Source organism: Electrophorus electricus, chromosome 20, assembly GCF_041902795.1.
Source record: "Electrophorus electricus isolate QZ-2024a chromosome 20, ASM4190279v1, whole genome shotgun sequence".
Lineage (NCBI taxonomy): Eukaryota > Metazoa > Chordata > Actinopteri > Gymnotiformes > Gymnotidae > Electrophorus > Electrophorus electricus.
The window spans coordinates 14754234-14782095 of NC_137516.1; the positions used below are offsets into that span (position 1 = coordinate 14754234).

A 27862-nucleotide genomic window follows, 5' to 3' on the forward strand; every position below is an offset into this window, starting at 1 on the left:
ACAACCTGGAGTTACTCCCCCAGAATGCGGGAGAGAATCTGACATGGGCAGAAGGGAAGTCTGAGTGGCACTGCAGCTCTGGGGGTTGCTGCCGCAGGAGCCACGGATGTTCTGCCCTGTTGGGATGCAGAGAGTTCGGACCGATGAAAAGAAGCATCTGTCGTCTCATATTTTAAAGCCATATTTAAAGCCTAAAGCAAAGATCTTAAAGCTTCATGTTTCCTGTTTGTGTGTAGGTAGGAAAACCAATATTTATTAATGAAAGAAAATGTACACACTCTTACACGTGCACACACACACACACACACACACACACACACACACACACACACACACAGGTTTTCTGGTTGTGGCCAAAGTAGTGGAAACAGAGAGGCCTTGGCCCTTTGTACCTCTCTGTGTCTGTAGTTTGTACACATGCTGTGTGTGTGTGTGTGTGTGTGTGTGTGTGTGTGCGTGCGGGTGCGTGTGTGTGTGTGTGTGTGTGTGTGTCTATAAAGGAATGGGGGAGGGGAAAGCACAGAGGCCCCCGCAAGGAGAGGCTAAGAGGCTCCGTGGGGTTGGCTCAGGCCACGACCGTCAAAGCGGCTCTGCGACTCCCACAACAAGCTCTCGGGCCACAGAAACACCGCAGGACGGCAAGAAGGTTCTCAAGAACAGGAACGCCACAGGACGTTCCTTACGTGCTTTGCGTGGTTACAGGGAGCAGTGCTGCTGGTTGCTGGGAATTTACACAGAAGGGTGGGAGAAGAGGAAACCGGAGCCAAAGGTGGATTTAACTGGAGAAACGTGTATTTTCTCATCCCGCTCTTGCGTCCCAGATCTGAGTGTCTCATTGGTGGATAAGAGTCTGGAGGCCCAGTCTTCTATATTTGGAGGTCAAACATGCCCATTTATGGTAGCACTTGGATGATTTGGCAAAAGAAAGGATGTAAACAATAATCCATCATGAAATAATATCTTCTCCATCCACAGACGCAGAAAAGCAAAAATAGCGAAAAATAACTTATTATCATAAGTTATTTTTTGCTTTTTTTTTGTATGTGGATGGAACAGATCAAAATTCAAAATTCTAGTGCAAAAATGAAAGGTATTGCATAAATTTAACACCATTTTTAAAAATGAATAAATAACATTAGAAATGAAAGATGTTAAAACGGCACTAACACCAGGCTCACTTGGACAAGTTTTGTTTGTCTCACAGTACTTCAGCCCATGCGTCCTGTGGAATGGGCGGAGTGATGTCTGGCACCTCCCACCAGCACTGCCTCTCCAAAACCCATCTGGCTGGGAATCGATTAGAAATAGGCCAGGTTAGGTCAAGCTTTGGTTGATAATCTCACATGGCCTCTTTACACACACACGCACGCACACACACACACACACACACACACACACACACACACACACACACACACACACACACACACACTCTTCTGCTTTGTCGTCCCCCCCGCCAACCTTTTTATTTTTTTACATTTTTTTCTGACATCATTTTTTCCCAGACTTTTCCTCTCCTTTCGCAGTGGGGGCCCTCTTGCCATACTCCGGCAGAGCGTTTTGGCGGACCCGTCCACCGCTGCTTAACCCTGATTCATCGCGGTCACGTCGGCGAAGGCGTTGGGTACTTGCCAACCAAACAGCCAGTCACGTTCCGTTTCCAGTGACCTCACTGACGCGCTGAATCCAGCTGAGGCTGTGGAAGTGATTACTCTGGACTGGAGTTGCCCATTCACGCCCAATACGTAACCTCAGGAGAATTTAAATTTCGTTTTTTATGGGTCGGGTCTTGCAGGACTCTTTATTGGTGGCAGCATTCCAAATCAGCATGTTGGAGGCAAATAGGATTTTTTTTTTTAAGTATTAGTCATGTAACACAAAGGGAAAGACAGGATTATATTCAGACTGTGGAAAGAATAAAGAAAGAAAATATTAATATGAACTAACTGAAAAGTAATTAGTAAATTAACAGCAGAATTGCTAGAGCACTTAGCAGTTCATTGGCAAATTATTCTAAGCAAATAGGAGTTTTATTTTGTGTTATTTATTGAATTCTTCACAGTTTTTTTGTCTTAGTATTCTCCACTGGATAATATGATCTTTTCTCCCTGCTTTCAAGATGAGAGTACATGTTCTCACTCTCTGTTTTCCCCAGTTGCATGTGCAGGAACCTTAGTAAGGTGAGGCAGAGAAAACACAGATATGCTAGTTGACGTGCAAACATGTCGATGCAATTAGCATGCCATTTGAATAGAAGCTCTTTGGAAGATGGCGGTATCGGGGCGCCTGAGAGGCACAGTTCTGTGTAATTGACTGCAGCCCGTGTAAGCAGCGAAGGAAAGGCCAGCCCTCTTCGATGGAGCTAGAGGTGTGTGGCAGGAACAATGTAAGATTTACCTTATAAATAAACCCATCAGTAACAGTTCATCTTGTGTGTTTAATCTCTAATTACAGAGGCCCTGCCCATGGAATCCTGAACCATGCTAATTAAACCATCACTAATGAGGTGTTTTCCAAGCAGACCGCCTATAGAACAACCAGTCACGTTTATTATACACCAGTAGCATAATAGCGCTCTATGTTTTTCGTTGTTTTGCTGTTCAAAAAGCATAAATCGATAAATAATATAGAAAGAATGCTTGACAGAAGCAGCCTGTGGATTACATACCTGCCACTTTCAAATCACATTTACTTTATTTTAATTAAAATGGTCATTTTATTGTTTTAGCCGGTGCTTTAGTATTCTAGCAGGGTGCAGTGTTTGCAGCACTTTTTGATTTTGCATAAAGTCAATAGATTATGCGTCACTCTAGAGTGTACGAAATTAACTTTGCGGTTATTCCAAGGTGAGATTGCCCTGCAAATGTCCAGGAAAGCACTGCACAATAAACTCTTCCAGAAGAGCTCCCAAAAGTGAGTGAGCTGCAGTAGGTTTTAACTTCTAATGCATTCTGCACATTTCATATCTGAAAGAGAGGGGGAAGTCATTAGCGCATGGCGTGCAGTGGTGTAGCATTATAGGCAGTTGTACCTATAGACATTCAGTCGTTATGGGGGTTTCCTCTCTCTCTCTCTCTCTCTCTCTCTCTCTCTCTCTCTCTCTCTCTCTCTCGCTCTCTCTCTCTCTCTCCCCCCGTATGTATGTATGTATGTATGTGTGTGTGTGTGTGTGTGTGTGTGTGTGTGTGTGTGTGTGTGCATGCTGGAAAAATTCTGGAATTTCTCATTAGACTGTGGAGAAAAGATACGCCAAGTCAGTGTGCCTGCATTTAATTTGCATGTCATTAACGTGCCTTGCCGGCGTCACGACAGCCGGCAAGAATGAAAAAGACGTTCCTTTCGCTTCCTTCTCGAGCTACAGCAACGTTCCTTCGGCACGTTTGGGTCTTTCTTCCCAGACGTGTGTAAGGATCGTAAAAACTCTTCTTGGTGTTTTAGCTCTCTCTCTCTCTCTCTCTCTCTCTCTCTCTCTCTCTCCGTAATTGGATGCAAACGCGCTTGTTGTCAGAAAAGAACCCATCCCTCTCTGGGTGCAGGGTCCACGGTCAATTAAAAATGAGCTTGGAGATGTGGGGTGTTCATGGGGCATGAGACCTGCTGCGTCGGACGTCGTAAGAACTGCCAGTCCCGTCCTGAAGACTGGAGGCCAGGGAAACGTGGAGCGATGGTCTGGAGAGGCACGCCACGGACGTCTGATTAGACATCATTTACAGTGGAGGAAAAAGGCCAGCTGCCTCAAATGTGTCTGTCGATTTCGCTCGTTAATAAATCTTTGGGTTAAGTAGCCATATCCATGCTGTCTTTAGGTGAAATCATATCTGGAAGTGGTTTCTGATTACTCGGCTCTCAGATGCTGATCCATCTGGGATTGTGTGGTTCGTTCTCTATGGTAATTCCCAGGTGCTTTTGTATGTGGGAGGTAATTTTGTGAACCCGGATTGTTAGCCTGGCCACTTTTCACTAAGACCTAATCAATGAGAATGCAATACGTAATCACACAAGAGCAGTCATTTTTGTTTTTATGTACAGATTGTGTGTGCGCGCGTGCGCTCGGTGTCGTTGCGCACGCTCCTTGAGCCAGCACGGCAGGTTATTTCCGTATGCATGGCACATCTGCTTATTCAGTGAAGAACATCTATCATTTTGGCCTGTGATTAATGGTCGTCCTGAGTTCCGCTGGCGTGAGCGAGGAGCCTCGGCGAGGAGAATGTTGAAGGAAGAGCGACGCCGACTTCCCTGTGACGTCCTGCCGGGGAACAGCCTTCCCCGCGGCCCGCGGTCTGGGCGCAATTACCTGAGCATCATTTTACTCCCAGCGTTTAGGCGAAATGATTGTGTCACCTTCTGTAGTTACGGGCACATTCCGGAGTGAAACCGGGCCCAACTGTCTGTTTCCCTATTTCATTTGCTGCATTCCATGGCTACTGTGTATTTCCCTTCCACGCTGTATATACTCGACTGTTTGTTTGTTTGTTTGGCGGGGACACCTCTGATCTCACAGTCTCACGGTGTCGACACCTTCGTCTTGGCTGACCCGCCTTCATCAAGCTCTCAAGCTGTCTCATGTATATGTGCTGTGGTTATGTGCAGACTAACACATAACACGTGTGCAAGCTGGACTCTCACCCCTGGCATCCAGAGTAGCCCACCCTGCTCCAGTTTAATTAAATATATCTGCCGTTCTGAGCAAGCGGGTCACTGGTGACCATATAAATCAAGCAAAAGGGCATCTGCTGATAGCCGAATGAAAACACGGGCAATGAATGGAGAATGGGGGGAGGGGTCTAATTAAAACAAACAAAGGATCATGACGCACGAGGCCATGATGCGTGGGCCGGATGGGAGTACGAGGACATGGGGACGTTTGGGCACGCGGACGCAGGGATCGTGCTGGGCCGTTATTCCCCTGCCGTTGCCCCGTGCTTGGGCTCTTGGGCCCCACTTACAACCACAGTTCTTGCCCTCATCCTGCCCCACTCTGAGGACGCAGGAGCCCGGAAACAGAGATACACTCACATGGATGATCCATCGGATTTTTATCCGCGGTCCCAGCACCGACTTTCAGAGTCGGGATGAGCGTATTTGAAATATTCGGGGTGGAAGGGCGGGGGATTGATGTGTCCCAGCAAATCACGTCGGTGCTTCTGCCGGGTGTGTTTACCGGGGCCAATGATATTCCATTTCGTTTCCTCCTGCTTTGGTGGCATTTTCTTACCAGTTCTTATAGAATCCAGGAACCAAGCTGGACCTTAATCTCACACACCACTGTGACTGCCTCCCCCCGCTCTTATCTTAATAACGGCACGTCTTGGCCACCTATACGTGCAGAAGTGCTGCAAGCCTTCCATTAAATGTGTACTGATTCCAGTATCTCTCGCACCCTCCTCTCTGTATTTTCATTCTCTCCTTCAGCTACACACACACACACACACACACACACACAGAGCTATGCTCCATTCAGGCCCCACCCCCTACTGCTCTGACACTCACAACACCCAGCCTGTAGCAAAGAGAATTTCTTTCTGACACTAATAATGAGATATTTTCCTTGAAGCCTGCCCCTACCAATCCGGTTCAACAGGGGAACCAGAAATGCACATACAGTATACACACACACACACACACACACATACACACACACATCCCTGCATTAAGGAGAGTAACTTTTATATGTTCCATAACATTTATGCTCATTTTCGTAGGCTCTGTTTGGACTTGTCTGTAGCTGAACTGCGAGGGGACTGATGTGGATGGCGTGATGAGACAGAGATAAAGTTTGCGGTATAAAGCAGATGTGCTCCAGTGCCTATGAGCAGGGAACGGGCACACGTAGCAGCGGCGTTTACGTGGTGGGACTGCCACTGGAACACGAGAGATGGGAAGAGAGAAAGAGGGAGGGAGAGAGGAGAGAGAGAGAGAGAGAGAGAGAGAGAGAGAGTGCAGTATACTGCTTGTTAATTTGCCATGGTTGAAAGGACTGAATTTTTGAGGTTTGGCGCATGTTTGTGCAATGATGCAATCCACCACACGTGTTTGCAGTGCACTGTTTTTTGTTTTTTCCTTAACCCCCCCCCTCCACCCACCTCCACCCACCCCCACCCCACACGCAGCCACAAGGCTTTGCTGTCGCGTCTGCGCTGCTCTCGGGCAGACAAGTCTCCATGGTTAGGAACAGCCAGTCAGAATGCGACCATACTACCATTAACGCGGCCTCTGCACCGTGTGCTCCGCAGCTGGAATATCGCGCGATGTCACAACGCGGCCCTTCCGACAACACCTTCGGGGCTCATTCAGATTTCTTTGAATGCGACCGGCTCAACAAGTGCAGAATGCGCGAAAGACGCGTGTTGCGTCTTCCGCTCGGGTGATCGCCGGGCGAGCGATACGGCAGGTTTGCTGCCTGTGCCGCACTGGCCGGAGAGAGAGCAGGTATTTACTATTCTCGGAGCGTCTTGTCAAGTCTCTCTCCATCTCTCACCATCGCTCGCGTCTTCTCTTCTTCTACCTCTCTCCCTCGCTCTCCCTCCCTCGCTCGTCAGGAGATGGCTGTAGAATACAGTCATCAATGTGAATTTTCTTGCTGCTTGGTGGAAGGAGCAGAGCTCTGACAAACACGCAGTCAGCTCTTCCATGGTGGTGCCCTTCCTGCAGAACAAAAAAAAAAAAAAAAAAAAACCAGCAAGAAAAACGTAGCCTCGACGTCCTGGCCTGGTCCCTCAGCCTCTTAAAGAGACACTGAAACACTGAATTGTCACCGTGGTTGGTCCAGCTGAACATACCATCAGCTCCAGTGACCCAAAGACAAATAACGGTACAACAGAGTGGATGTGCACGTTTGTGTGGACATATGTACGTGTGTGTGTGTGTGTGTGTGTGTGTGTGTGTGTACAGGAACGTGGAGCAGTTAGCTCTCTAGTGGCACGTGGGCCAATGGAGAAGGGAGGCAACAGAATTTTTCTCCTGATTTGGGTGGCTGTTCAAAGGTCTTCGGAAATGTTCTCAGAATGGCATAGAGGAACATCTAGACGACCTCCTGCTCTCACCGAAGCCGGTTCCTGAAATAATGACTCAGCCATAGTTTGGGGGAATGTCTAGATAAACATGAGTCAGCCAGGCACGAGCGGTCAAAACAATGAACAAGTGACCTGGGTCATAGACCTGTACAGGACGACTTCCATTACTGGTAGCTGATGCTTGCTCCACTGAACACCTTGGTACCACTCAGTCACGTCACATTCTCAAATGAATGCTAGACAATGAGTGCAAGTTCATCTCTTGATTAGCCGTGTGGGCTTATGGGAGACGGATGCTTTGTTTGACCTGTATTGCTGAAAGGCTCGGAGCTGCACAGGGGAGCTTGGCACTGCTTAGGATGAACAGTGATTGTTGCTGGTTGCTACCATCCATACTGTTCAGTGCAGCTACTTGGGTTAGAGAAGGAAGCACTTTCTAGTCTTCACTGTTCTATGTCAGGAGATTTTGTACTATGAGCAGATCCACAGACAGCAAGTTGGACAAACACTGGGAGGAATTTTGGAAAAACGTCTGTAATATCCACCATTTTCAAGATTTCTAAATTTGAGCCTCTCATCATTTAGTAGGCCTAACTGTTCCAGTTCAGGTGAAACCCATGAGGGTTACTTATGTTCTAAGACTAAATTACAGAATTCCAAAATCACTTGAGTTTTACTATACAGTAGTTCAAAAATCCATCCCGCCAAGATACAGAATTTCGTCAGACTTCACGGATTGCATTCAGCTGTTAGCTGCAATACATGCCTTAGTGCTAGAAGGACATCATCAGTATGAAACTCAACATTTACAATGAAGTGATGTGGATTAAAACATCTGATAACAATGATAACTTATCGCTAAATTAGTAGCATAGCACAAAACGTCATCACTTGTGAAAAGTATGATCTGTAAGTCAGGTATTTGTGTTGTGCGTTCCCCTTTAAGAAGCCCCCCCCCCCCCCCCAGCTCTCTACACAGCAGGGGGAGGGTGAGTAAAATCCGAGAACAGCGATTGAAAAAAAAAAAAAAAAAAAAAGATCTGCCAATGGCCTGTTTCAAGTACCCCCAGTAGAAACTGTGCCTGATTTGTGGCCAATGTTGGAGATGTAAAAAAAAAAAAAGGAGGAAAAAAGCCACTATCCGGGTAGCTATGGAGATGGACGGTTTTCCTGGCTGCTTTCTTTGACAGGTGTTGAGCAGGTTAAAAGTCTTAAAAACAAGAGTCCAACATGTACGCCAAAGGCAAAGGAGCTGTCGTGCCGTCTGATAGCCAAGCAAGAGAGAAGTAAGTGAAAATTTGTGCATTGTCACAGACACCAGACCCTCTAACGTTTACCTGGACGGCCACGGCGAGCACTTTCTCTCGTGCCTGGCTCGTGCAACTTACGCGTGAAAGTCAACTGGTTTAAAAAACAAAACAAAACAAAAACAAAAAACAACTTGGTACACTTCGGCGTTATTTCGTAGAATTGTCTGCTGTTTTTGTGTGTTGTTGCTCTGTGTTTTTTTGTGTTGTTTATCTCTCGTTTCCCCTTAGCCTGGTGTGTTTATGCTAACGTGCTAACCCTTGCAGTTTTGGAGATGGATGTGCAAGTTGGTCCACGAGCTTGTCGCGACAGATTTCGTGCATGTTTTTTTTAACGGCTGCATCGGGTTTCGTGATGCATGTTCGGTTCGTGCAAATATTTAGTCTCCACGACGTCCACGATGTCCACAGCACTAGGCGCAGTTCTGCATGCGCCGTGATGCCGCAAGAGTTTTGCTCGCGCTCGGGAACAATGCGTGCAGCTCACGCGCTGGGGGGGATTCGTGGATGCTAGCTCACAACTCGCCTTTTGTGAACGGGACCGATCTCGTCACGTTAACGCACTAAAAAAAAAAAAAACTACGTGCTAAATGGCTGGAAAGTGGAAAGTTGCGTGCATCTGTTCTGCACGGGCGCCCGGGCAGTCTGGGGTAATTTCAAAATCTGCCTGCTCTTCAGGCGAGGGGAGACGAGAGGATTTTAGCGATAGTTTTATCTATACACTTGCGCAGAAACGGCTACAATATGTTCCCCAACGTTCTGGCGATTGCGTTTTTGTGGCGTTTAAAACCTCCCTTCTCCTCCTCCTCCTCCGTCACTCACGTTGTTTTAGCCTTACCGTTAAAGTTCTCTAATTCCTCAACTCTCAAACCAGCCTAGCACTTATGCAACCTCTCTAGCACTTGAGCAGTAACCTGCGACGTTTAACTTTGACGATTGCACCGGTAACGTTTCTGGACCTCGGCACGCGCGCTGGTTTTCCTGCGCAGACGTCCGTTGTGTGTACGCTCGCGGCGACAAGCCCGGGTCCTCAACGCGTGACCCGGCGGGTTTCCCGAGGACGCAGTTCAGCGCTCGTATTTTAAAAGCGGTGATTTGGTGACATTTTACGCGCGTCTGTTCCATCCGGAGGATTATCGCTGGTGCGTTTGACGAAGGTCCGCGCAGGGGCAGCGCTCGCGGCGTGTCCCAGCGCGTGAGAGTTCCATCTCTGATGCAGAAGTGTGCACCCCCCCCCCCCCCCCAAAAGTTAACAGGCTATATTTGACTTTCCAAATGCCAAAATGATATTAAGGTGGCATACAACTGGGGGAAACGCAGCCATCGTCTTCTGTTCTTTCTAGTTAATAAGTTTTGCAAAGTGTTGCAGGCTCTGTCCTTCAGAGTTTCAAGAAATTGCTTGCTCCCAAGAAGTCTTTCCACGATGGGACCCTTTTTCCCTGTCTGAAAGGCCGCTATACAATTCCCCCCACCCCGCTCGCTGTCCCCCACGTGAGCTGGATTATTAAACTTCTCGTTGTTTTAGTCGCCCGTTACCAGTGTCCCCAGCTCCTTAAACCGGGGTCACATCACTGTGAAGAACTCAGTGTGTCGTAGTTTTCATGGGTGCAAAGTTAAAGGCCGAGTTGCTCGGATCAGGGTTGCGGTGAAGCCCTCGGCACCGCACAGCTTGGCGGTTCCTGTTCCCGTTCACCTCTGGTAGCTCTTGCCTGATTTTCACGGCCCTCCTGAACTAGGTCTGTCAGTGTAAGCAAGGCATGAAACTACATTGCGGAGGACTGGGCCCGAGAGACAGGTTTAAGGGCTTAAACCGTCTCCGAACGTCTCTGCAAACGGCATACGTGCGGGAGACGCTCCTTTGAACCGACGTGCACCCCGCTTGAGACAAATCAATCCCATGTGTCTGTTTCCTTAGCCACGGTTGACACGAGGACGTAGCCTTTTGTATTCAGCCGCAAGTTCGCTCCTGAGCCCCCCCCACAAAACTGCTCCCGCGTTGAATAATTGACGGCACGCTTGAAAATGCGATTTTCTTAACCGTCCCTTTGAAGAGCGCTTCCAAGTGGCACGCGCGTTTAAAGACGGCCTTTTGTCAGAGGGCCCCGGGCAATGCGGTCAGAGTGTGTCTCTGCCGCCGAGCGCGCAGGGGAGGGGCCCCTTTGATGCGGGCCGCCGCCGTTCGGCCCGGCCCGACCCTCCCCGCTCGTCGACCGATGCGATTTCCCGCCTTTGCGGTTTTGTAACGCGTGGCGCTAGCGGGGAGAGGGGTGGGTACCCATGACCCTGAGGAGAACGCCGTTTAGCGGACGCTGCACCTGGCGTTACGTGGACGGCCGAGCACCCTGACCTGTGTTTAATCTCCTCCCCGTGTACGAGACTCCCTGCAGAAGGACACAGGATCTGGTTGAGGGGCTAATGTCCTGTCTCCCTTGGGTTGACCACCTTATGCCACCTCTCTTCAGACCTCGCTCTGCCCCCAGAGCAGCGGGCCTCTCCGAGAGGAGACGCCAGGGGGTGAGGGGGACCGCGTGCAGATTACCGTCCTACATCTCTTTACGCAACTTGCCACTGGCGTTCGCCTGTCTGGATCCAACAAGCGTGCGTGTATGTGTGTGTGTGGTGGTGTTTGTTTTCTAACATTTGAATCGCGTTAGCGGTTGTTTGAATATAGATACCGCAACAGAGTAGGGTCTCTGAGTTTTTCTGTACGGGTTCACATTTGAGTGTGCTTGTTTTATCCAGCAGCCTGTGTGCACACTTGGCATTACGAAGAAAAAGAAACGAATCCTTTGTAAGGTTGTTGAAGGATTTGGACGTTCAAACAAAGGTTGATGGGTGACCTGTTGAAGTCGTGAGTCTTTGGCTCTTCAACATCCAGGCTGTGAGGATGTATGATGGGGGACAGTGTCACATTTAGTTTGCGTTTAGTTTCTCTTGGAACTTTGTGATTGCAGTGAACCCTGAGCTAAACTTTGCATTTCTTTTTAGATTTAAAAAAACAAAACAAAACAAAAAAACACACAGAAAACAGGAAATGGCTTTTGTGGCTCTGTTGCCATCTCAGCTGTGCGGCTCTCTGGTGGGAGAACAACCGACGGGTAGATCAGTCAGCGTCCTCTGCGCCGCCGTCCGTGCTCCCCTACCCTCGCGTCGTCCAGATGACCCCGGCCTGACCCCGCCCCTTCTGCGCCTCCCTTGCCAGGAAGTGTTTTGCGTACCCCGCAAGCTGCGGCTAAGCTCACGCCCCAGCGGCGCTGAGGCAGGACGCAGGCGGTCGACTTGTGGAGTCAAGGCTGGATGTTTACAGTCTTTGGGAGTGCGCCACGTGTGACGTGACGTGTGTGCACTCTGCCCTGCACGTCCGCGAACGCCCCCCCCCCCAATAATTCCAGAAGTAACCGTGACTAGGTGCGTTTACCCACCTCGCCATACCGGTGAGTATGGCCTTTCCCTCGGTGTCTTGGGTGAACGCTCGTACTCAGAAGCCGTCGGGCAGACCCGCTGCCTGCCTGCGTCCCCATACTGTGTTTTTTTTGTTGTTGTTTTTTTTTGTTTTTTAACCGTGACACCCCCTCAGTCCCTCTCTCTCTAACAGGAAGTTTTAGGAGGGCTTTGGCGTCCTCTTTGAAGCCGTCTTCCTCGGTTTTATGACGGTCGTTGAGGCTCCCCCCACCCCCGTTTACCAGCTCATTCTCTCTCTGTGTGTGTGTGTGTGTGGTGGGGGGGAGGGTGGGTGGTCTGTGCATGTTGGGTGTGTGCGCTTGCGGATTCGTGTGCGTATCCGTTGTTTTGTTTGCTTCTTTATCACGTAGCCATTGATTGGAAGTTCAGAGAACTCTCCCTGGTTGTTTTATGACTCGCAGCTGGGTGGGGGGGGGTCACTTCTGCCGGGGGAGACGCAGGCGCGCTCGCCCGTGCGACCGCAGTGTGAAATACGTTGGCAGTCCGGCCAAAAGACTTCGCTAACGTCCAGGATGGGAATTCTTTGTCCAATCTGGCGTCCTAAAGGCCGCGTTTGTTTCAAGCTCCGATCTGAGCCGTAAACGGCCGTCTCCTTTCCGCTGTCTGGCATGACTTCTGCGGCCTGGTGCGTGCGTACGCAGACACACACACACACACACACACACACACACACACACACACACATACTGCTGCAGACCTCGCAAAAGGAGTAGTGTTCTATGGATATGTCACGGCCAGATTGACATCCACCCCCCAGTTGTGTACCCGGAGGCTGGGGGCAGGTCCAGGGGGTGTGTTGGACGGGTCAGAGTGAACAGCAGTGAGTGAACAGGAGCACTTCCTGTATATTGTGTGCCTATGGTATAATGTAGTGATTATTTTTTCTGTCTCTCGTTTTCCAGGTTAGCTTTATATGTCTACGAATACCTGCTACATGTCGGCGCTCAGAAATCAGCACAAACCTTCCTGTCTGAGGTGAGTACACCCCCCCCCCTTCCATATGTGCATTATCCGACTTTAGCGTTGTCCGGCCCACAGGACGAGGTTGCGCGTGAAATGGGCACTAACTGGAGGTGAAACGCGCAAGCTCGACTTTGGCCGCGCACAGGAGGCCTTTTGTTTCCCGTTCACGCAGTCGGGGTGGTGTACATCGAGTGTTTCAAGCGAAGTTTTTGAGATTTGAAGCACAACCCAGATATATACAGCCAGTACGGCACGAGAGAGCTTCTGGTACCCGCACGGAACGGTCGCGTCATAACTTGGTTTTGTGGGTCGGCGAGTGCCAGGTGTGCACGAGGCGACGACAACCTTCTCCAGCTCTCTGATCCATCTGCGGTCCCCTTTTTTTTTTATTGTCCGGAAGGCCGTGATGTTTTAGCGAGGCCGCACGGAATGGGAACGGCGCTCGTAGACATCCTCCTGCTACGCGGCACGTCTCGTGCCGCTTTAACTTGATGCGTGTGTAACGAGACTCTAAAAATGCGTGTTGCAACAGTCATGACGGCGTGTTATGATAACAACGGCCTGTTTTTGCTCGCTCCAGGACGAGCTGGTTTCAGATCAGCGGTGGTTGCTAAACTCTTGTGGTCGCGTGTCTGTGTCTGTGTCTGTCTGTGTGTGTGTGTGTGTGTGTGTGTGTGTGTGTGTGTGTGTGTGTGTGTGTGTGTGTGTGTGTGTGTGTGTGTGTGTGTGTGTGTGTAAGAAGCTACCCAGCGAGCCGGTCCGATGTTTATCAGGGCGGTTGGAAGAGTGACGAGGAGAAATTGCCCGATAATGTGTTCTTAACCTTAAGACCTCTCACAGTAATCCTCTTTTAAGCAGCAGAGAACGAACCTGTGGTTCTATATCTCGGAGTTCCAATTCTTGTTACATTTTCCTGTTTAATTGTCCGTGCGTAATGGTTAGACCGGTTTAATTCCCCGCGATCCTTCGCCTCGGCCGTCACGAGCCGCCAAGACGGCGACTTTAACACCAGCGGCTCTACCCATTTCCGCTTGCGCAGGGGAGAAATTTAGAAGGGAAAAAAGCCCCCTCCACTGGTCAAAGGGAGGGGATGCTTGGACTGAGAGGCACGTGCGGGTCGGTGGCGTGAAGCAGGAAGTCCGCTAACACGTAGGACCTGGGGGGGGGGGGGGTTGTACAGTAACAGAGAAAAGGTGAGCTGGTATGTTTTGCCTGTCAGGCAGAAGTATGGCTGAGTTTAATATGTAATATGCACCACCTTAAAATGTGTGTGTGTGTGTGTGTGTGTGTGTCTCTCTGTCTCGCTCGCTCGCGCTCTCTCTCTCGCTCTCTCTCACACCTTAGATCCGGTGGGAGAAGAACATTACTCTAGGAGAGCCTCCAGGATTCCTGCATTCATGGTGGTGGTACGTCCCGTTCCTGTTCTCTGTGCTGGTGGTTCCTCCCTTTTCTCCATCACCGATTAAAGCCGCTGACTCGCTAATCCACGGGGAGTCGCATTCCTCGGCCCCAAAAACACGGCCGACGATCTGAACGAGCGCCGCTGCGCTGAGAGCAGACGAGGAGGCGTCCGATGCCGTTTCTTCCTCTTTGTCCCCGAGCGCTGCCCTGCCGGGGCACTTTTCCCACGGACTAAGCGGATCGCGGCCCGGCCCGAGCGTCCGCCGCGAGACGGCCGCCCTCGGTTTCCCGTCGCCCCTCCCCCCCACCCCCCCTCCCCGGGCTTCCTGTCCTGCCTCCCCAAAAACAAAAGCCCCAGATGGTGTGGTAGAGGCGGAGCTCGCCTGACTCTCGCCCCTGCTGCCAACCTTTGTCTCCGGCCGGGGCCCTTTGTTCAAGACGGAGGACCCCGGGCAGATTAACCCTTTGCGTTCCGCTCCCCTTTGTGCGCCCCCCAGCCCCGAGCATGGGCTTTTCCTTCCTCTCCCCGTGGCCTGGCTCTCACCGGTGGGGGGCGGGGCACGGGGTCAACAACCTCTCGGTCTGCAGAGGTCACTGGGGGCCAAGCAGGGAATAGTATGCATGCAGGTTTCCCCCTTAAACACATGTGCTGGCCCCTCCCATAAGCCATTTGTTTACTGATCAACTGAAGCCCCCCCCACTTCACTTAACCTTTATTTCGCTCGGCTCAATTAAGGGATTGAGCCTATTGATCGGCCCCTCTGATTGGCCAACTAGCACATTTTAAGCTGGAGGTCCATGAAAGAAAAATACTCAGAGTAGTCTTGTTCATGCTGGGTTGCCAGCGTGTGTGGGATCACCCCCGAGACGCAGCCTACATAGACTTTTTGTAAATGTTCTGTTTTAGTAAGGCTGTGTTTAAAACTGCTTTGTTTAAACTGGGCGAGCTTTCGCTGGCTCGATGCCAGAAGATATCAAGTCTATTTCAACTCTGATCTCTCTGATTTTCTTAGATTTGGAATTATTTTATTCATTTATTTATTTTTCCAGGTTTTTTTAAAGAAGTTTGAACACACTGTAACTGCAGTCACTGGCTGTACAGCCTGTAGCGGAGTGATTACTGCTGTGTGCGCGACACCAGCAATAGTCATCACCGACGCTATGTACCCTCCTGCTGGAGTTTGTGTCGGCAGGTTACGAGGTCGCAGGCGCGTCCCCCAGACCAAACCCTCTGTAGGCGCGCAAACGACACCCTGCGTAAGAAAGCAAAGGTGCCGTCTCAGCAGGGGGAGGGGCCGCGTTTAGTAGCTTTACGCGTAGCTCACCGCAAAAGGGAAAGAGCAATTGAGGCTCCCCCTGCCCTGGGGAGGCCGGCATCTCGGGGCTTAAGTGCGAGTGAACTTTGGTGGCTTCTGTGTTTCCCCCAAAAACCAAAGACTGAGGCTAAATATTCTGACCCCCACAGATGGTCGGATTTTTTCTTAGTTCAGGTGTAGCTTTCTGCCTTCTGAATCTGTTCCTGGATTTCTTTTCCGGCTATCAGCCCCACCCCACACACACAGACACCGATTCTCTTATTTTCCTGACCTTAACTCCTTCGTGTGCTGTGCAAGGGTTCTGGAATGTTCCTTATCCCGGTAAACATACAAAGCGCGCAGAGGAGGGCGAGGGGCAGAACAAAAACACACCTGCTGTGCACACGGCCAACTGTGTGACGTCCCTGTTCTCTGCGCTGCGGAGAGGCGCGCTGAAACGCCGTCACGGGCGGTCTCGGCCTTGGCCGCACCTGCTGAATCCCCCCACCCCCTGTTCCAGCACCTTTATGGAGTTCCCATTAAATCGATGTCTGATGACCAGGAGAGATCTAATTTGAATGTGTTAAACAGGTACTTAGTTTCAGTGCAGTCATTAAAATGCCATTCGGAAGGAAACCTCATGGACCCCACCCTCCAGCCACCCTGAAGGACCTGAGTGGACTTAATTGAGGAAATCCCTGGCTTAATTGATCCGTAACCCTGCATGTGGGCTGAGAGTTTGAGGGGCTCCGGACCTTTGGTTGATGAGCTCTGCTTCTGTTTGAACACGTTTCCTTTGTTCCTTACTGGACTGCAGTGTTGGGCTCACACACACACACACACACACACACACACACAGTTTGCTTTTTGAGTAGAAGGTTCAATTATATTTCAAATTAGCTTGTGTGTATTAAAAACTTCATATATATGTGTGTGCATGTGAGTCTCTACCCTGTATGTGTCTTTACACTATGTGCTTTTAAACCGTGTTGGCTGTGAAGCTCTGCCCCTCCTGTTGCAGTGTGTTCTGGGACCTGTACTGCGCGGCTCCAGACCGGCGCGAGACCTGCGAGCACTCCAGCGAGGCCAAGGCCTTCCACGACTACGTAAGTGACAGGCCGATTTCCCCTCCCACCCCCACCCCCTGGACTGGGCAGGCAGGGCCGGACCCTTTCTCTCGTCCAATAGGAGCAGGCCATGCCCCGGTAGCCCGTTTTGTCCACCAACGGCGTCGGTCGTGTGTGAGGTGGCGGGAGAAGGGTGGCGGATGACGGTTCGTAGTCGACGCACCGCACAAGTTTAGGATGTTGGGTTCATCGTTCCGGCGACACCGTCGAAGGTCAATATTAGCGAAAGAAGCTTAACGTGAGTGAGACGCAGAGGAGCGTCTACGGAGAGCCAGAATGGACTTCACTTCACTTCTCTTCACTTTTCCATCCTTTTTTCTTTTTTTTCTTGTATTTTTGGCTCGGTTTCCCACATCCTCTCGCTCATCATTTTTTTTTGGCTAAAGATCTGGCCTACGCATCGTCTCCACACCCGGCGCTTTGCTAATTTGCAGTGACGGACACGTAATCTGATTAGCGCGGCGGGCAATTTGTGCCCACGTTTCTACGGGAAAAGGACGACAACGGCAGCACCGTTGTAGTCGAGCGGCTTCTCTTTTTCTCAGACATCACAGAAGATAAACGCTTTACTGTCGTTTGCTATCGCCGTTATGCCGCCGAACCACAACATCTAATGCAGGGTAGCTGGGTAATTTCGTCCTGATCCGGCTGTTGCGTCGAGCGCTGTACTTTTTGACTTGTAGAGTTCTGTGTTATTTTACTAAGGCGGGGCCAGACGGGATGCCCGCCAGTAACGGCGGTGCTGGTTGGTGCGACGCCATGCGTCTCGTGGCCCGAACTTGGGTCGTACAATTTGCAGGGAGGAGGGGCTCCGGTATCAACAGCCTCACAACTGAAGACCTTGTTAACTCGGACGTCCCCTGAAAACATGAATGGAAGTGCAAAGATGGAACTCTTGTGTATACACCCCAAACACCTGTTGAACTCGCTCGTTATCTCGGCCAGTGCATGTGTTTTTCTGTTTTTTTCAGTGTTAATGAGGCAAGCAATTCGGGTTTGGCTAAATATAATTAGTAAAGACTGCTTTTTCATCACGCGTAAACGTTCTGATTTTTCTGAAAAGGATTAAGTTAAATGTGCTACTCGGCACTGAGAATTAACACTTTTAAAAAATGGATTTGTTTGTTTTTGTTTATTTAAAATGAGTCTCCAAAGGCTTTCTAAATGATTCTGTTGTTCGACGTGCGGGGTGTTGTGTGGGGGTCTGTCTGTGTGGGTCTGCTTGGCAAGGTCTTCACGGCAACTATCGCGTCCTTGAGTTGGGTGATTAATGATGATCTCGGGCTGTTCCCTTGCTCTCTCGTTGGGTGGCGCGGCTGTGTGTGTGTGTGTGTGTGTGTGTGTGTGTGTGTGTGTGTGTGTGTGTGCGCGTGCGTGCGTGTGCGAGTTGCTGTGTCTCCTACGCCGCCTCCTCTGGACCAGAGACTGAGCTTGAATGCCCTCCGCCGTGGGGGAGATAATGGAATACAGCGTTCTAATCTCCCAATCCCGGCGACGGTTGAGGGGCTAAGCCGGTGGGGATTTGGCAGGATTGCAGGCTTGGCTACAGGCCCGCAGCGTAGCACCACGACACCTCGGGAGCGCCGGAGGCACCCGCTTACCCCGTGCCCATCCTGGAGGTGTCGATCGGATCCCCCTGCGCTTTGGCATCGTTCCAAAGCCCGTTCGGCGGGTCCGGATGGCCTCGGCTCTTCATTTAAGTCCCCGACCACCCCCCACCCCCGACACCACCACCATCGCATGGACAGCAGAGGAGGCTATAGTTTGTATTTCATTTATTCTTCTCCCTGACTTTCAGCGCTGGCTGTTTGCACAGAGCTCTGGGCCATAAAAGCGTGGCGGACGTGGCGCAGGTTGCGATTGGCTCTCCTGCGTGAGGGCGGCGTTCAGGGTGCAGCTCCCGGGTGGTGCCGGCGGAGCAGGCGGCGGGGTGAGCGCGCGTCTGGATGGCGCCGTTTCGGTTTTCTCTACAGTGGAGCAGGCTGCTGAGCGCGTGCGTGCGTGCGTGCGTGTAATGGTGTCTCTTTCCCCACCCCCTTTTCTCTCTCTGTCTCTCCCTCCCTCTATCCTTCTCTTCCTCTCTCCCGCGCCCTCTTCTCCCGCAGTTTCTTTCAAAACATGCTCCTCGGTGTCTGTCGGTGGCCAGCGAGCAGAATAACCCTCTCGCTTGCCGCCTCTTTAAGCCTCTCGCCATAACTTTGCCCCTCTGCCAGGCGCTGTTACCCTGGCCTTTTAAAGGACGGAGCAGAATTGTCCCGCTACCTCTCAGACTGGAGTCGCCTGACCGGCAGAAGCGTGGCCGGCGTCCCCAAGGCGCGGTTTTAATCCCCCCATCCCCACCACTTTATCCGCTTTATCTTGTACCAGTGTAAATATTTCCTTAGTAGCGCAGAACGAGGGGCGGGGTTCGTTTTGTGGTGTTTTATTTTTTTGTTTTTTTACCACGCAGTGGTGTTTATTCGGTTGTTTCGGTAATCCGCCTCCGTCCTGCCACGTGACGTCAGCGCCTGGTTCACTCGAGCTGATGGCTATGATAAGAGCTCTGTGTATGGACCAGCAGGTTGACTAGATTTGATATCTCTCTATGTCCTACACACACACATACACTGTGTGTGTGTGTTTCTCTCTTCACATGCTTGTGCTCCCATGCGCTCTCAGTCTCTCTTAGTCTCTCTCTGTCTCTCTCTCTCTCTCTCTCTCTCTGCCCCTGTCTGGTTCCTCCCCTCTCTCTGGGTGGAAGATTGATTGGGTAATCTGGCTGCTTGGCCGTGATGCCGGCTCCCTCGTTTGCCGGCTCCGGGTAAGGACGGGGAGTCCGGCACCGCGGCAGCACTGAGCAGAAAAAGAAGGGTTACGACATGTCCGGCGCGGTTCCTGCCGTTTCGTTCAGTAGTGCCGAGGAACTTTTTTTTTTTTTTTTTTTTTTTTTTTTTTTTTTTTCCAGACGCGCGTCGCCCAAGAATGTTCCGGGAAGGCGGGCGGGGCATCGCGAGGACAGCTGCTCCCCGCTTGGCCATGCTGCCTTCCGGCACTTGCGGGGTTAACACCCCGAGCTGGTTGCTGTGTGCATTCTGCGAGGCTCTCCGAGCATGCTCGCTGCAGGACTGTAGTTAATATTTGATTGTGTGTGTGTGTGTGTGTGTGTGTGTGTGTTAGCGGGGTAGGGAGTCAGCCACATAAAATTATCGCTGTGTGTACAACATGCTGCACACATTGTCCTCGGAATGCAATAACTGTACGAATCGTGTGTGTCTGTCTGTCTGTCTGTCTGTGTGTGTGTGTGTGTGTGTGTGTGTGTGTGTGTGTGTGTCTGTGTGTGTGTGTGTGTGTGTGTGTGTCGGTGGGGTTTTCGTGCCCCGTACCCACAGGAGCCGTAGACGAGGGCTGGTAGCTTTGTTTGCGCGGGGAGCACGTGTGCACGGCAACCACATCGACGTCTGTTCCCTATTTACCTCCGCGTTTGCTCGCTGGGCTGCAGCGCTGGTCCAGAGAGACTCGCCCAGTCCACACACACACGACGCATCATGCGCCGTCTCACGAGCACCCCCCCCATGCAGTTGCCTGCCTGCCTGCCTGCCTGCCTGTGCTGGCTGTTTCTCTGGGTAAAACTCTGCAGCCTGTCCTGTGTGTGTGTGTGTGTGTGTCCCTCTGTGCTTGTCTCTCACTCCAGTTGTTCCGTTCTGACCGACTCTCTGGGTTGGCAGGCTGTGCCCACACTTCACTCTTGGCTCTCTGTGTGTGTGTGTGTGTGTGTGTGTGTGTGTGTGTGTGTGTGTGTGTGTGTGTGTGTGCGTGCGCGCGCGCGCGTGTACTTCTGCCCGTCTGTGCGTGCGCGCGCGCGCACGTGGGATCTGGCCTGTCTGTCTGTCTGTGCATGCCCCAGGGCGCTGTGTGTTTGGCCACACCAACCCGGTGACGGGCTGCCTGCCGGCGTCGAGAGGCAAACACTCCACATCTGCGCGCGGCCCACTCAACGCCCGCCGCATTCACACACACTCGAGGTGCTTCCCTTGCCTGCTGTTCCTACCGCCTTCCACCGGCCCGCCTTTCCCCGTGCAGATGAGCCGTGGCCCGGGTATCTGCCTGCCTGTGGAGAGTGCTGGCTGGTGGGGGAGTGTGTGTGTGTGTGTGTGTGTGTGTGTGTGTGTGTGTGTGTGTGTGTGTGTAAGGGGGGGGGTTGAGTGAAGGTGAGCTCATAGAATATCACTTAGTCTGCGAGCTTTGGCAAATGGTGCTTGTGTGTCAGCTGATTTTTTTTGTGTGTGTGTGTGTGTGTGTGTGTGTGTGTGTGTGTGTGTGTGTGTGTGTGTGTGAAGTACATGCCTCCCTCTTATCCCTCTCAGCTTATTAAAGCATCACCTCTACATTATAAATATTGGTTTTATATTAGCATTGTTTTGAATCTGTACTTTATTCATAGGAATTTGTTACACACACACACACCCCACAGCGGCAGTGCTTGGGTTGCTTCCAGTCGCTTTTCCTGTAGTCTGGGACTGTACTTACAGACAGTGACTCTAATGCCCTCCGATTACTGTTTTTATACCTGCATCTTCTCATGGCTCCATTCCCACTATCTCAACTGCTCCCTGCTGTGTGTGTGTGTGTGTGTGTGTGTGTGTGTGTGTGTGTGTGTGTGTGTGTGTGTGTGTGTGTGGGATGAGAGTGAAGGCACCTGGACCAGTTTCGGTTGAAGCCACAAACTGCTTTGTGATTCTGTGGTTGCGAAAGGGGCACAAGAGTTCAGCGCCCCGTAGACCAGTATTCACCAGGAGGCCGCGCACCAGGGGCAGCTCCGCACCGCGTACCGCCCGCCCCGGGGTCAGCTGGTGCCCGCAACCCTGTGCTGCGCAGAGCACCCCCCCTGCCAGGAGCCCCCGAGTGCTCAGCTGGCACGGAATACGGAATAGGGTGTAGGATTACTTTTATCCTTGTGGGGAAACATGGGCCGGCCCCGCTAAGCCACTTGTAGTGTCCGGCCCTTGAACTGGGAGGGGCCTCGAACTGGGATCTGCCATCCCTCCAGCCTGGAGTCTTGGGCAGTGACCCTGCCACGTGACCTCTGCACTCCTCGTCAGGGTCAACAATGATTTTGTGGTTGTACACAGGGCCTCTGTCTCTGACACGCGCACAAGTGCACAAGGCGCGCAGCACTCGCGTACACAGCCTGTGCACTTTTGGAATGGTGTCCATGGTAACCTTGGTGTGTACAGCAGCGCTGCTGTTTCCTGCTCTCCATCATGTCCTTGGCCCACCCAGGTCCGTGTCCTCTGTAAACGCTGTTGCTCGGAATTCCTGTCCTCTGCTATGGAGACACGCGCGCACACACACACACACACACACACACACAGTATTAGGGCATGTCTCAGACAGACTCTTGCAAGGTCTTAGATATGCTGTGTGGGTTAAAGAACCATAGCAAGGTCAGACTGGGCTGTGTGTGTGTGTGTGTGTGTGTGTGTGTCGGGGGAGGGGCGGGACATGCTGGGGCCTGCTTGTGTGGGTGGTCAGACTCTCAGGTGGTGTGTGTTAGTCACCATTTTTGCATAGCCAAAGATGGAATACATTTGATTTTCTAATATTTTTGAAATGTATTTATTTATTTTTTTACACGCCTGCGCACACCCGCTGCCTGCCTGCACGGCTGTCTCTACAGGTCCCCATTTGCTCTGGTTTATGGGTTTGTTTTGTTTCATCGTTGGCCCGCTAGCCTCGAGGTAAACCCGACCTGGCCAGTCGCTGACGACTAGCAGCCAGGCTGGTTCTGTAAGCGAAGGCCGTCGGACGTTTCCAGCCGCGACCGACTCGCGATTTCAGCCGTGCGAAAACCAGAACGCCACCAGAAAATCCGAAGCCCAGGTTCGACGAGCTGAGAGCCAAAGGCGAGCTGCCGCAATCTGCTGGATCGAGGAGCACCCAGTGCCAACACGGCCGTAAACGTGCACGCCGCGCGCACCAACGGACCTCCTCCGCGTCGTCAGGGGCCGCGTTAGCATTTTTACGGGCAGAGGCGTATCCGTCTCGCAGACAACAACAAAAACATCGGGACTCGCCGGTTTCTTTCTTTCTTTCTTTGCTTTTCTAATCTTTTAAGCGGCATCGATCGGGGCCACTTGGTTTTCTCGGATAGCCATTGAGCGCGTCGCGCGGATCGATGGGTCGGAGTTGGAGCCGCCTGTCAACGGTGAGGCAGAGCGGGCTCCACAGCACCGCCGCTGGCGAGCGAGACGCACCACCCGCTAGCACACAAGCACCCGGGCCTGTGCCCGCCTGCCCGTGTGGCGTGGCTCTGTACAGTGTGCTTCAGCATTAGGCTCATGGGTGAGTTCCCAGACCAGGTGTATTGGATGGGAGGAGCTAAAACTGAACTCCAGGTGTGGGGGTCGGTGCCTCTGTTCTCCAGCACACTGTGCGATCAAAGTGGAGCAATTTGAGACACACACACACACACACACACACACACCCAGCCCCTGCCAGGAGTCTTACTTTGTACTTGCTTTGGAGTTGCTGGCTGTTTGTGTTTTGGGTTGCTTACAACAGTTGTGTGTCTCCCTGTGCCGTGTCCCTAATTGACAACTTCTTCTTCTTTTGGTTTTATCTCTCTTTATTTTTTAAATGCTCACACACGCGCGCGCACACACACACACACACACACACAGCCAAGGACATGAGGGTGAATGAAAACCAAGTGGATTACAAAGCCAGCTTAATCTGACCCAGCCAGAAAGGGGAACTCGCTCTCGCTCGCTCGCTCGCGCTCTCTCTCTCTCTCTTTCGGGCGATTGCAATATTGGAGTTTGGAGTTTGTGCTGGACAGCCCCTCCCCCTCCGGACGCGAGCCTCATATCTGCTTGCCCAGTTCCATGCCTTTTCCGACTCGCTGGCTTGGTAAGGAACGTCCGGACGACGGTCTGGCTTGGTAAGGAACATCTGGGCGATGGTCTGGCCCGGCCGTGTGCGCGCGGGTTCACGGTGACATCTCCCGTTTCCTGCAGCAACACATTTTGTTCCTTTAAGCCATGGTAGGAAAAGTCCTCGTTCAGTCATGGACGCTACTAGCCAGACCCCCCCCCCCCCCCTCCACACACACACACACACACACACACACAGAGACAGGCTGTATGTACAGATATGTACACAAACACGCTCTCACCCTGTGAGCCATGTCAGAGTGCAGTGTGGCGTGCACCAGAGAACCAGCTCTCGTCGGGAAGAGCCGTTGGCCGCGGCGTTTGACACGCAGCCAACGGTGGGATCTCCGAGGGCAGAGGAGCAATCTTCTCACGCCGCGAGCCTTCCCAGAGTCACAGGGCCGCTGGCGTGTGCTTGATGTTTTGCTGTCTCATGTCCTGTCCATCATCTGCTGCCTCATCCCCCCCCCCCCCAAAATATATCTTGATCTGGGATGCCTGAGGGACAGAGTGCAGACAGGACCCGTCTCCATGGCAACAGCTTCTGCGAGCTGCTGCCACCCATTCCCTCCTGGGGCGGGGTGGAGGAGAGGGGGAGAGAGGAAGGGAAGATTGGGAACGACGGCAGGGAGCTGAGGGAGAGATGTGGAAGAGGCAGGGAGGGAGGGAGGGGTTTCACTATTCGTCCTCCTGGAACTTGCTGGCCTGTGTGTTCACTTACAGATTTAGCATACAGTGAGAAGGGGAGGGCTGTGTGTGTGTGTGTGTGTGTGTGTGTGTGTGTGTGTGTGTGTGTGTGTGCGCGCATGCAGGAAAGGAGGCAGGAAGGCTCGGGGGGAGGGGGGGGTGTGCCTTCCCCTGGGTCCTAAACAGTCTCTGTCTTCTAGGTCAGGCGTGCTTGAAGGACTGAACTGTCGTTGCCCGAGGGTTTGCATCTTTTGCTGATCTTTACTCTTGCGTTTTGTTTTGTACATCTGGTCGCGAGGGGTGGGGCTTGTTTTGGGGAGGTGGTTAGAACATTCAATAAGGGCTTCATTTTTTGGGTGCTTCCAGGCATAAGGGTGGCTGAAAAAGGTGTTTTTATTTTTTGGCGATTCTTTTGTTTGTAGAGGTGTGTTGTAACCATGTTACATAACACTGCAGCGAGTACACATGTTCTGGGAGAGAGGGTGTGTGTGTGTGCGTGTGCGTGTTTGTGTAAACACCAGGAGCTCGTGCGCACACACGTCTGCAACCCTAGACCGGCCCCACACCCCAAATCAAATCCAGAAGCCGAGCGATGCAGGAGGAGGAGCCAGCAACATTCGGGGAGCTAGAAACTCCTGGAAGGAGTGCGGGGGGGCTAAGAAAGGAAAGCACCGCTGAATGGGGGAGGGATCAGTGCACCCCAATAACACCCAAACCCCCCCCCCCCTTCATATGAGAGAGAGCGAGAAAGAAGTTGGGGGGGGATGAGGTTCCATGACACCGAGTGAGTGTCAAAGCAGCCAGTGTGTGGCAGTGGACAGCCTGGTGCGCATCCGGGACAATTTCCGGGTGCGTCCTCCGATCCGGGCTCGGCGACGCCCCCGTCTGGAATTGCAGCTTGGCGGTTGTATGTTTTCAATGACCCCAGTACGCCCGGCCCGGGGTCTTTAGCGCCCGTGGAACGCGCCAGAAACCCCCCCCCCCCCCCCCCCGCCCCCCCGTCTCGTTAGAACGAGCCTCGCCGAGAGGAACGTGGCTCCCATCCGAATTCTCCCGGTAATTGATTGACAAGCAGGACCTGCGTCGGGATTCCGCGAGCGGAGCGACTTTGGAGAGCTTTGGCGCGCGCCGCACCGTGATCGCACCGTGCCGCCGGGAGCCTCCCCTCCCCCCCGCGTCCCATCTGGCACCGAGGCACAAACGCCAGCCAGCTGCATGGCCTCCAAAGAGGCCCACCGGTGGTGGGGAGATGGCGCGGTTGGGGTTACTAGACAAGGAAGAGAAAAACCCTCGCTATTAGATTTCTTTCCTTTATTTTTTTTTTCTATCGCAGTGTGAAATCTTGTTGAGGTGGGTCCGTTTTGGCTGCCCGTCTCCCTAAGTCTCTCGGGGGGAAAAGGGCTTCGCGCTTTCTGCCCCTCCGTCCACACGTTGTTCTCGTTACCCGGGGTCGCCGGGGCCAGCCGCCTCGTGTCACGCCACATCCTGTCCTTGTTTGGCGTCCGACGCCGGGAGGCTTCCTGCCACAGGAGGCGCGTGACGGCGAAGTCCATCTGAAGCAGGTTACTCAGCAGTTCCTTCTGCCGGCCTGCAGCTGACGAGAACCCCGAGACAAAGTGAGAGGAAGTGGGCGGCAAATAATTAGTTTTTCCCTTAAACGTTCAAAATAAATATTTGCGTCAAGCTCAACAGAAAGTCTTTCTGCTGTCAGTTAGACCAGCGGGAGGTCTTGACCTGCTAGGAGAACCCGGTGGCGATGGGGACATCGAACCTGCGTTTTGGTGAGAGTTTGCATCCAAAAAAGTGATCCGGGATTCCTGCTTGCGAGCGTGCACTTTTACACAACCGATCGTCTTGTGCTACTAGAAAAGCCTGACCTTTTTCTGCTTTCTTTTTTGCCGCGTATCGTCGAAAAGCTCATTTTGTCCCTGAGCTGCTCAGGCCTCCGTCGGCGCGAGTTTTTCCTTTCTGGGCTGTTATTAGGGGAATTTGGCCAAAGCTGAGTGAGCCTCGTTCTCGGCGATGCGCTAGCCGGTCTCTCGTCGGCCGCCGTTCGCAGAGAACCGCTTCCCTTCTCCCGACGAACGGGAGTCGGACCCGGTGGCCGCGCACCCGACCTCCGCGCGACGTCCTCCCCCTGTTCTCGTTAGCGCACCCCCTCCTGTTGTCATCACAGCTCCTAATTAAGGGCATTAATTACCCCCAATTAGCAGCGCGGATCCTGGCAGCAGCCGCCAGCGCTCCGCGCGGGTTTGTCGCAGGTCTAACGGAAGGCAGCGAGGCCAGGACTTCCCCCCCCCATCCCCCGTGCTCGCATGAGGCCCGCGGGCGCGTGGCCCTGGTGTTTCCTCGTCATTCTTGGCACCTTGCCCGGTCCCCCTTTTTTTTTAACAGCACCGGGCCTGTCGCCGCAGTTGCGACCACCCGGGTAACGCACACCGCCCCGCGTCAGCCCTAGGGCACGCTTATCAGATCCGCGCGCTGCGCGGGTCCTGCGTGGGAGCATCGCTTGAGTTCCCGGGGCCGTGAAGCCCCCCCTGGGGCGAAAAGGAGGCGAAGAACGCAGCCCAAGCGAAAGCACGGCATAAGGCAAGGAGGAGCAGTAGAGGAAGGAAAGTCGATAATACGGCCAAGGCCGCCCGCTTGGAATTTCAGATGGCGAAATCGGTGAGAAGACGCTCAGAGAAAAGACGCAGCCGGCCAGGTTCGCGAGACCAGCGCTCCCGTGTATTCCTGCTTATGCTCTCGGACAGCCTGCGGTCAAATGATTCTCACACCGTGGGGGTTTTGGCGACGTTGCGGCTCGATCGGCTCGTACGTACGCGTAGCCGCTGTTTGTGCGTGTGAGAGAAGGTCCTGTGGATGTTTACCCCCTGAATCCATAGGACGTGCGCGCAAAATTTGGCCAAGCTGGAGAGAACCCGGCGAGGAGGTGACCGAGCCGGCTGAGCGGAGGACGCCAGGCGGGACGAAGGAAGTCCGGCCTGGAAGTTTTGTTTTAAAGTCACAAGAGTCTGAGCCGTGATCTGATCTGAGATCAGAACGTTTAGACTTTTTATCCACCCCCCTTATGTGCTTTGTTTACAATCTTTTTGTATACAAATCTTCTTACGACTGCAGTTGCACTTGGACTCGATGTGGCTGTGCACACGGAACGCAAAACAGACACATCGCCGAGGTTACCGTAACAGCAAAAAAAAAAAAAAAAAAAAAACCAGCGCGGCAGTGACGTGACGCGTTATCCCGTTCTCCCCGAACCTCGCTGGCGACGTGACCCAGCTAGGCGACGCACGTTTACTCCGCGGCAGACACGCCGCGTCTTATTCTCGCGTCCTAAAATGGGCGTCGCGTCACAGACCCTCCAGCGGTCCGCTTAAGCGATGACGCTCGGCAAAACGAACGGTCACTCCAAGCCTCTCAGTAATGGAATCAATCCCCCACCGCCCTTCAGTGAAGTCTCAGTGCTGTTCTACAGTAGTGCTGTTGTTTGTCTTTATGAGTCAGACGTGTGTGTGTGTGTGTGTGATGCAGTCCTGTCAATGCATCCATAAATAGGACCATTTTGTGTGTCGGACCGAGGCTGTGTAGCGCACGCGTGCCAGACAAAGAGAGACTGCACGTGCTGCCCTTTGACCTCGGCTCACGTTAAGGTGTGAACTAGGCTCTGGGCTACGTTCTCAACCGTTTGGCGTGCAA

The 27862-nt window shown here is 52.5% G+C and overlaps 1 protein-coding gene and 1 long non-coding RNA gene across 9 annotated transcripts in view; both read left to right on the top strand.

The window, feature by feature from the left end:
• The first annotated feature begins 951 nt into the window (after positions 1 to 951).
• Positions 952 to 1977, top strand: LOC145652723 (uncharacterized). The gene is made up of 3 exons (XR_014118966.1): positions 952 to 1090; positions 1205 to 1313; positions 1527 to 1977. It is a non-coding gene; the product is annotated as an uncharacterized LOC145652723 (long non-coding RNA).
• A 6106-nt stretch (positions 1978 to 8083) lies between these two features.
• zgc:110158 (single-stranded DNA-binding protein 3) overlaps positions 8084 to 27862 on the top strand; it is a 35039-nt gene continuing 15260 nt past the window's right edge. For 4 of the 8 annotated variants that reach the window (XM_035536396.2, XM_081703143.1, XM_081703142.1 and 1 more), the window contains exons 1-4: positions 8084 to 8299; positions 12685 to 12757; positions 14090 to 14151; positions 16463 to 16547. In XM_035536396.2, the coding sequence (XP_035392289.1) occupies positions 8244 to 8299; positions 12685 to 12757; positions 14090 to 14151; positions 16463 to 16547 (276 nt within the window). In that variant the 5' untranslated portion in view covers positions 8084 to 8243. Of the gene's footprint in view, positions 8300 to 12211; positions 12603 to 12678; positions 12758 to 14089; positions 14152 to 16462; positions 16548 to 19498; positions 20171 to 27862 lie in introns of those variants that run through there. The other 4 variants (XM_081703145.1, XM_081703147.1, XM_081703144.1 and 1 more) reach the window with 4 other exon arrangements.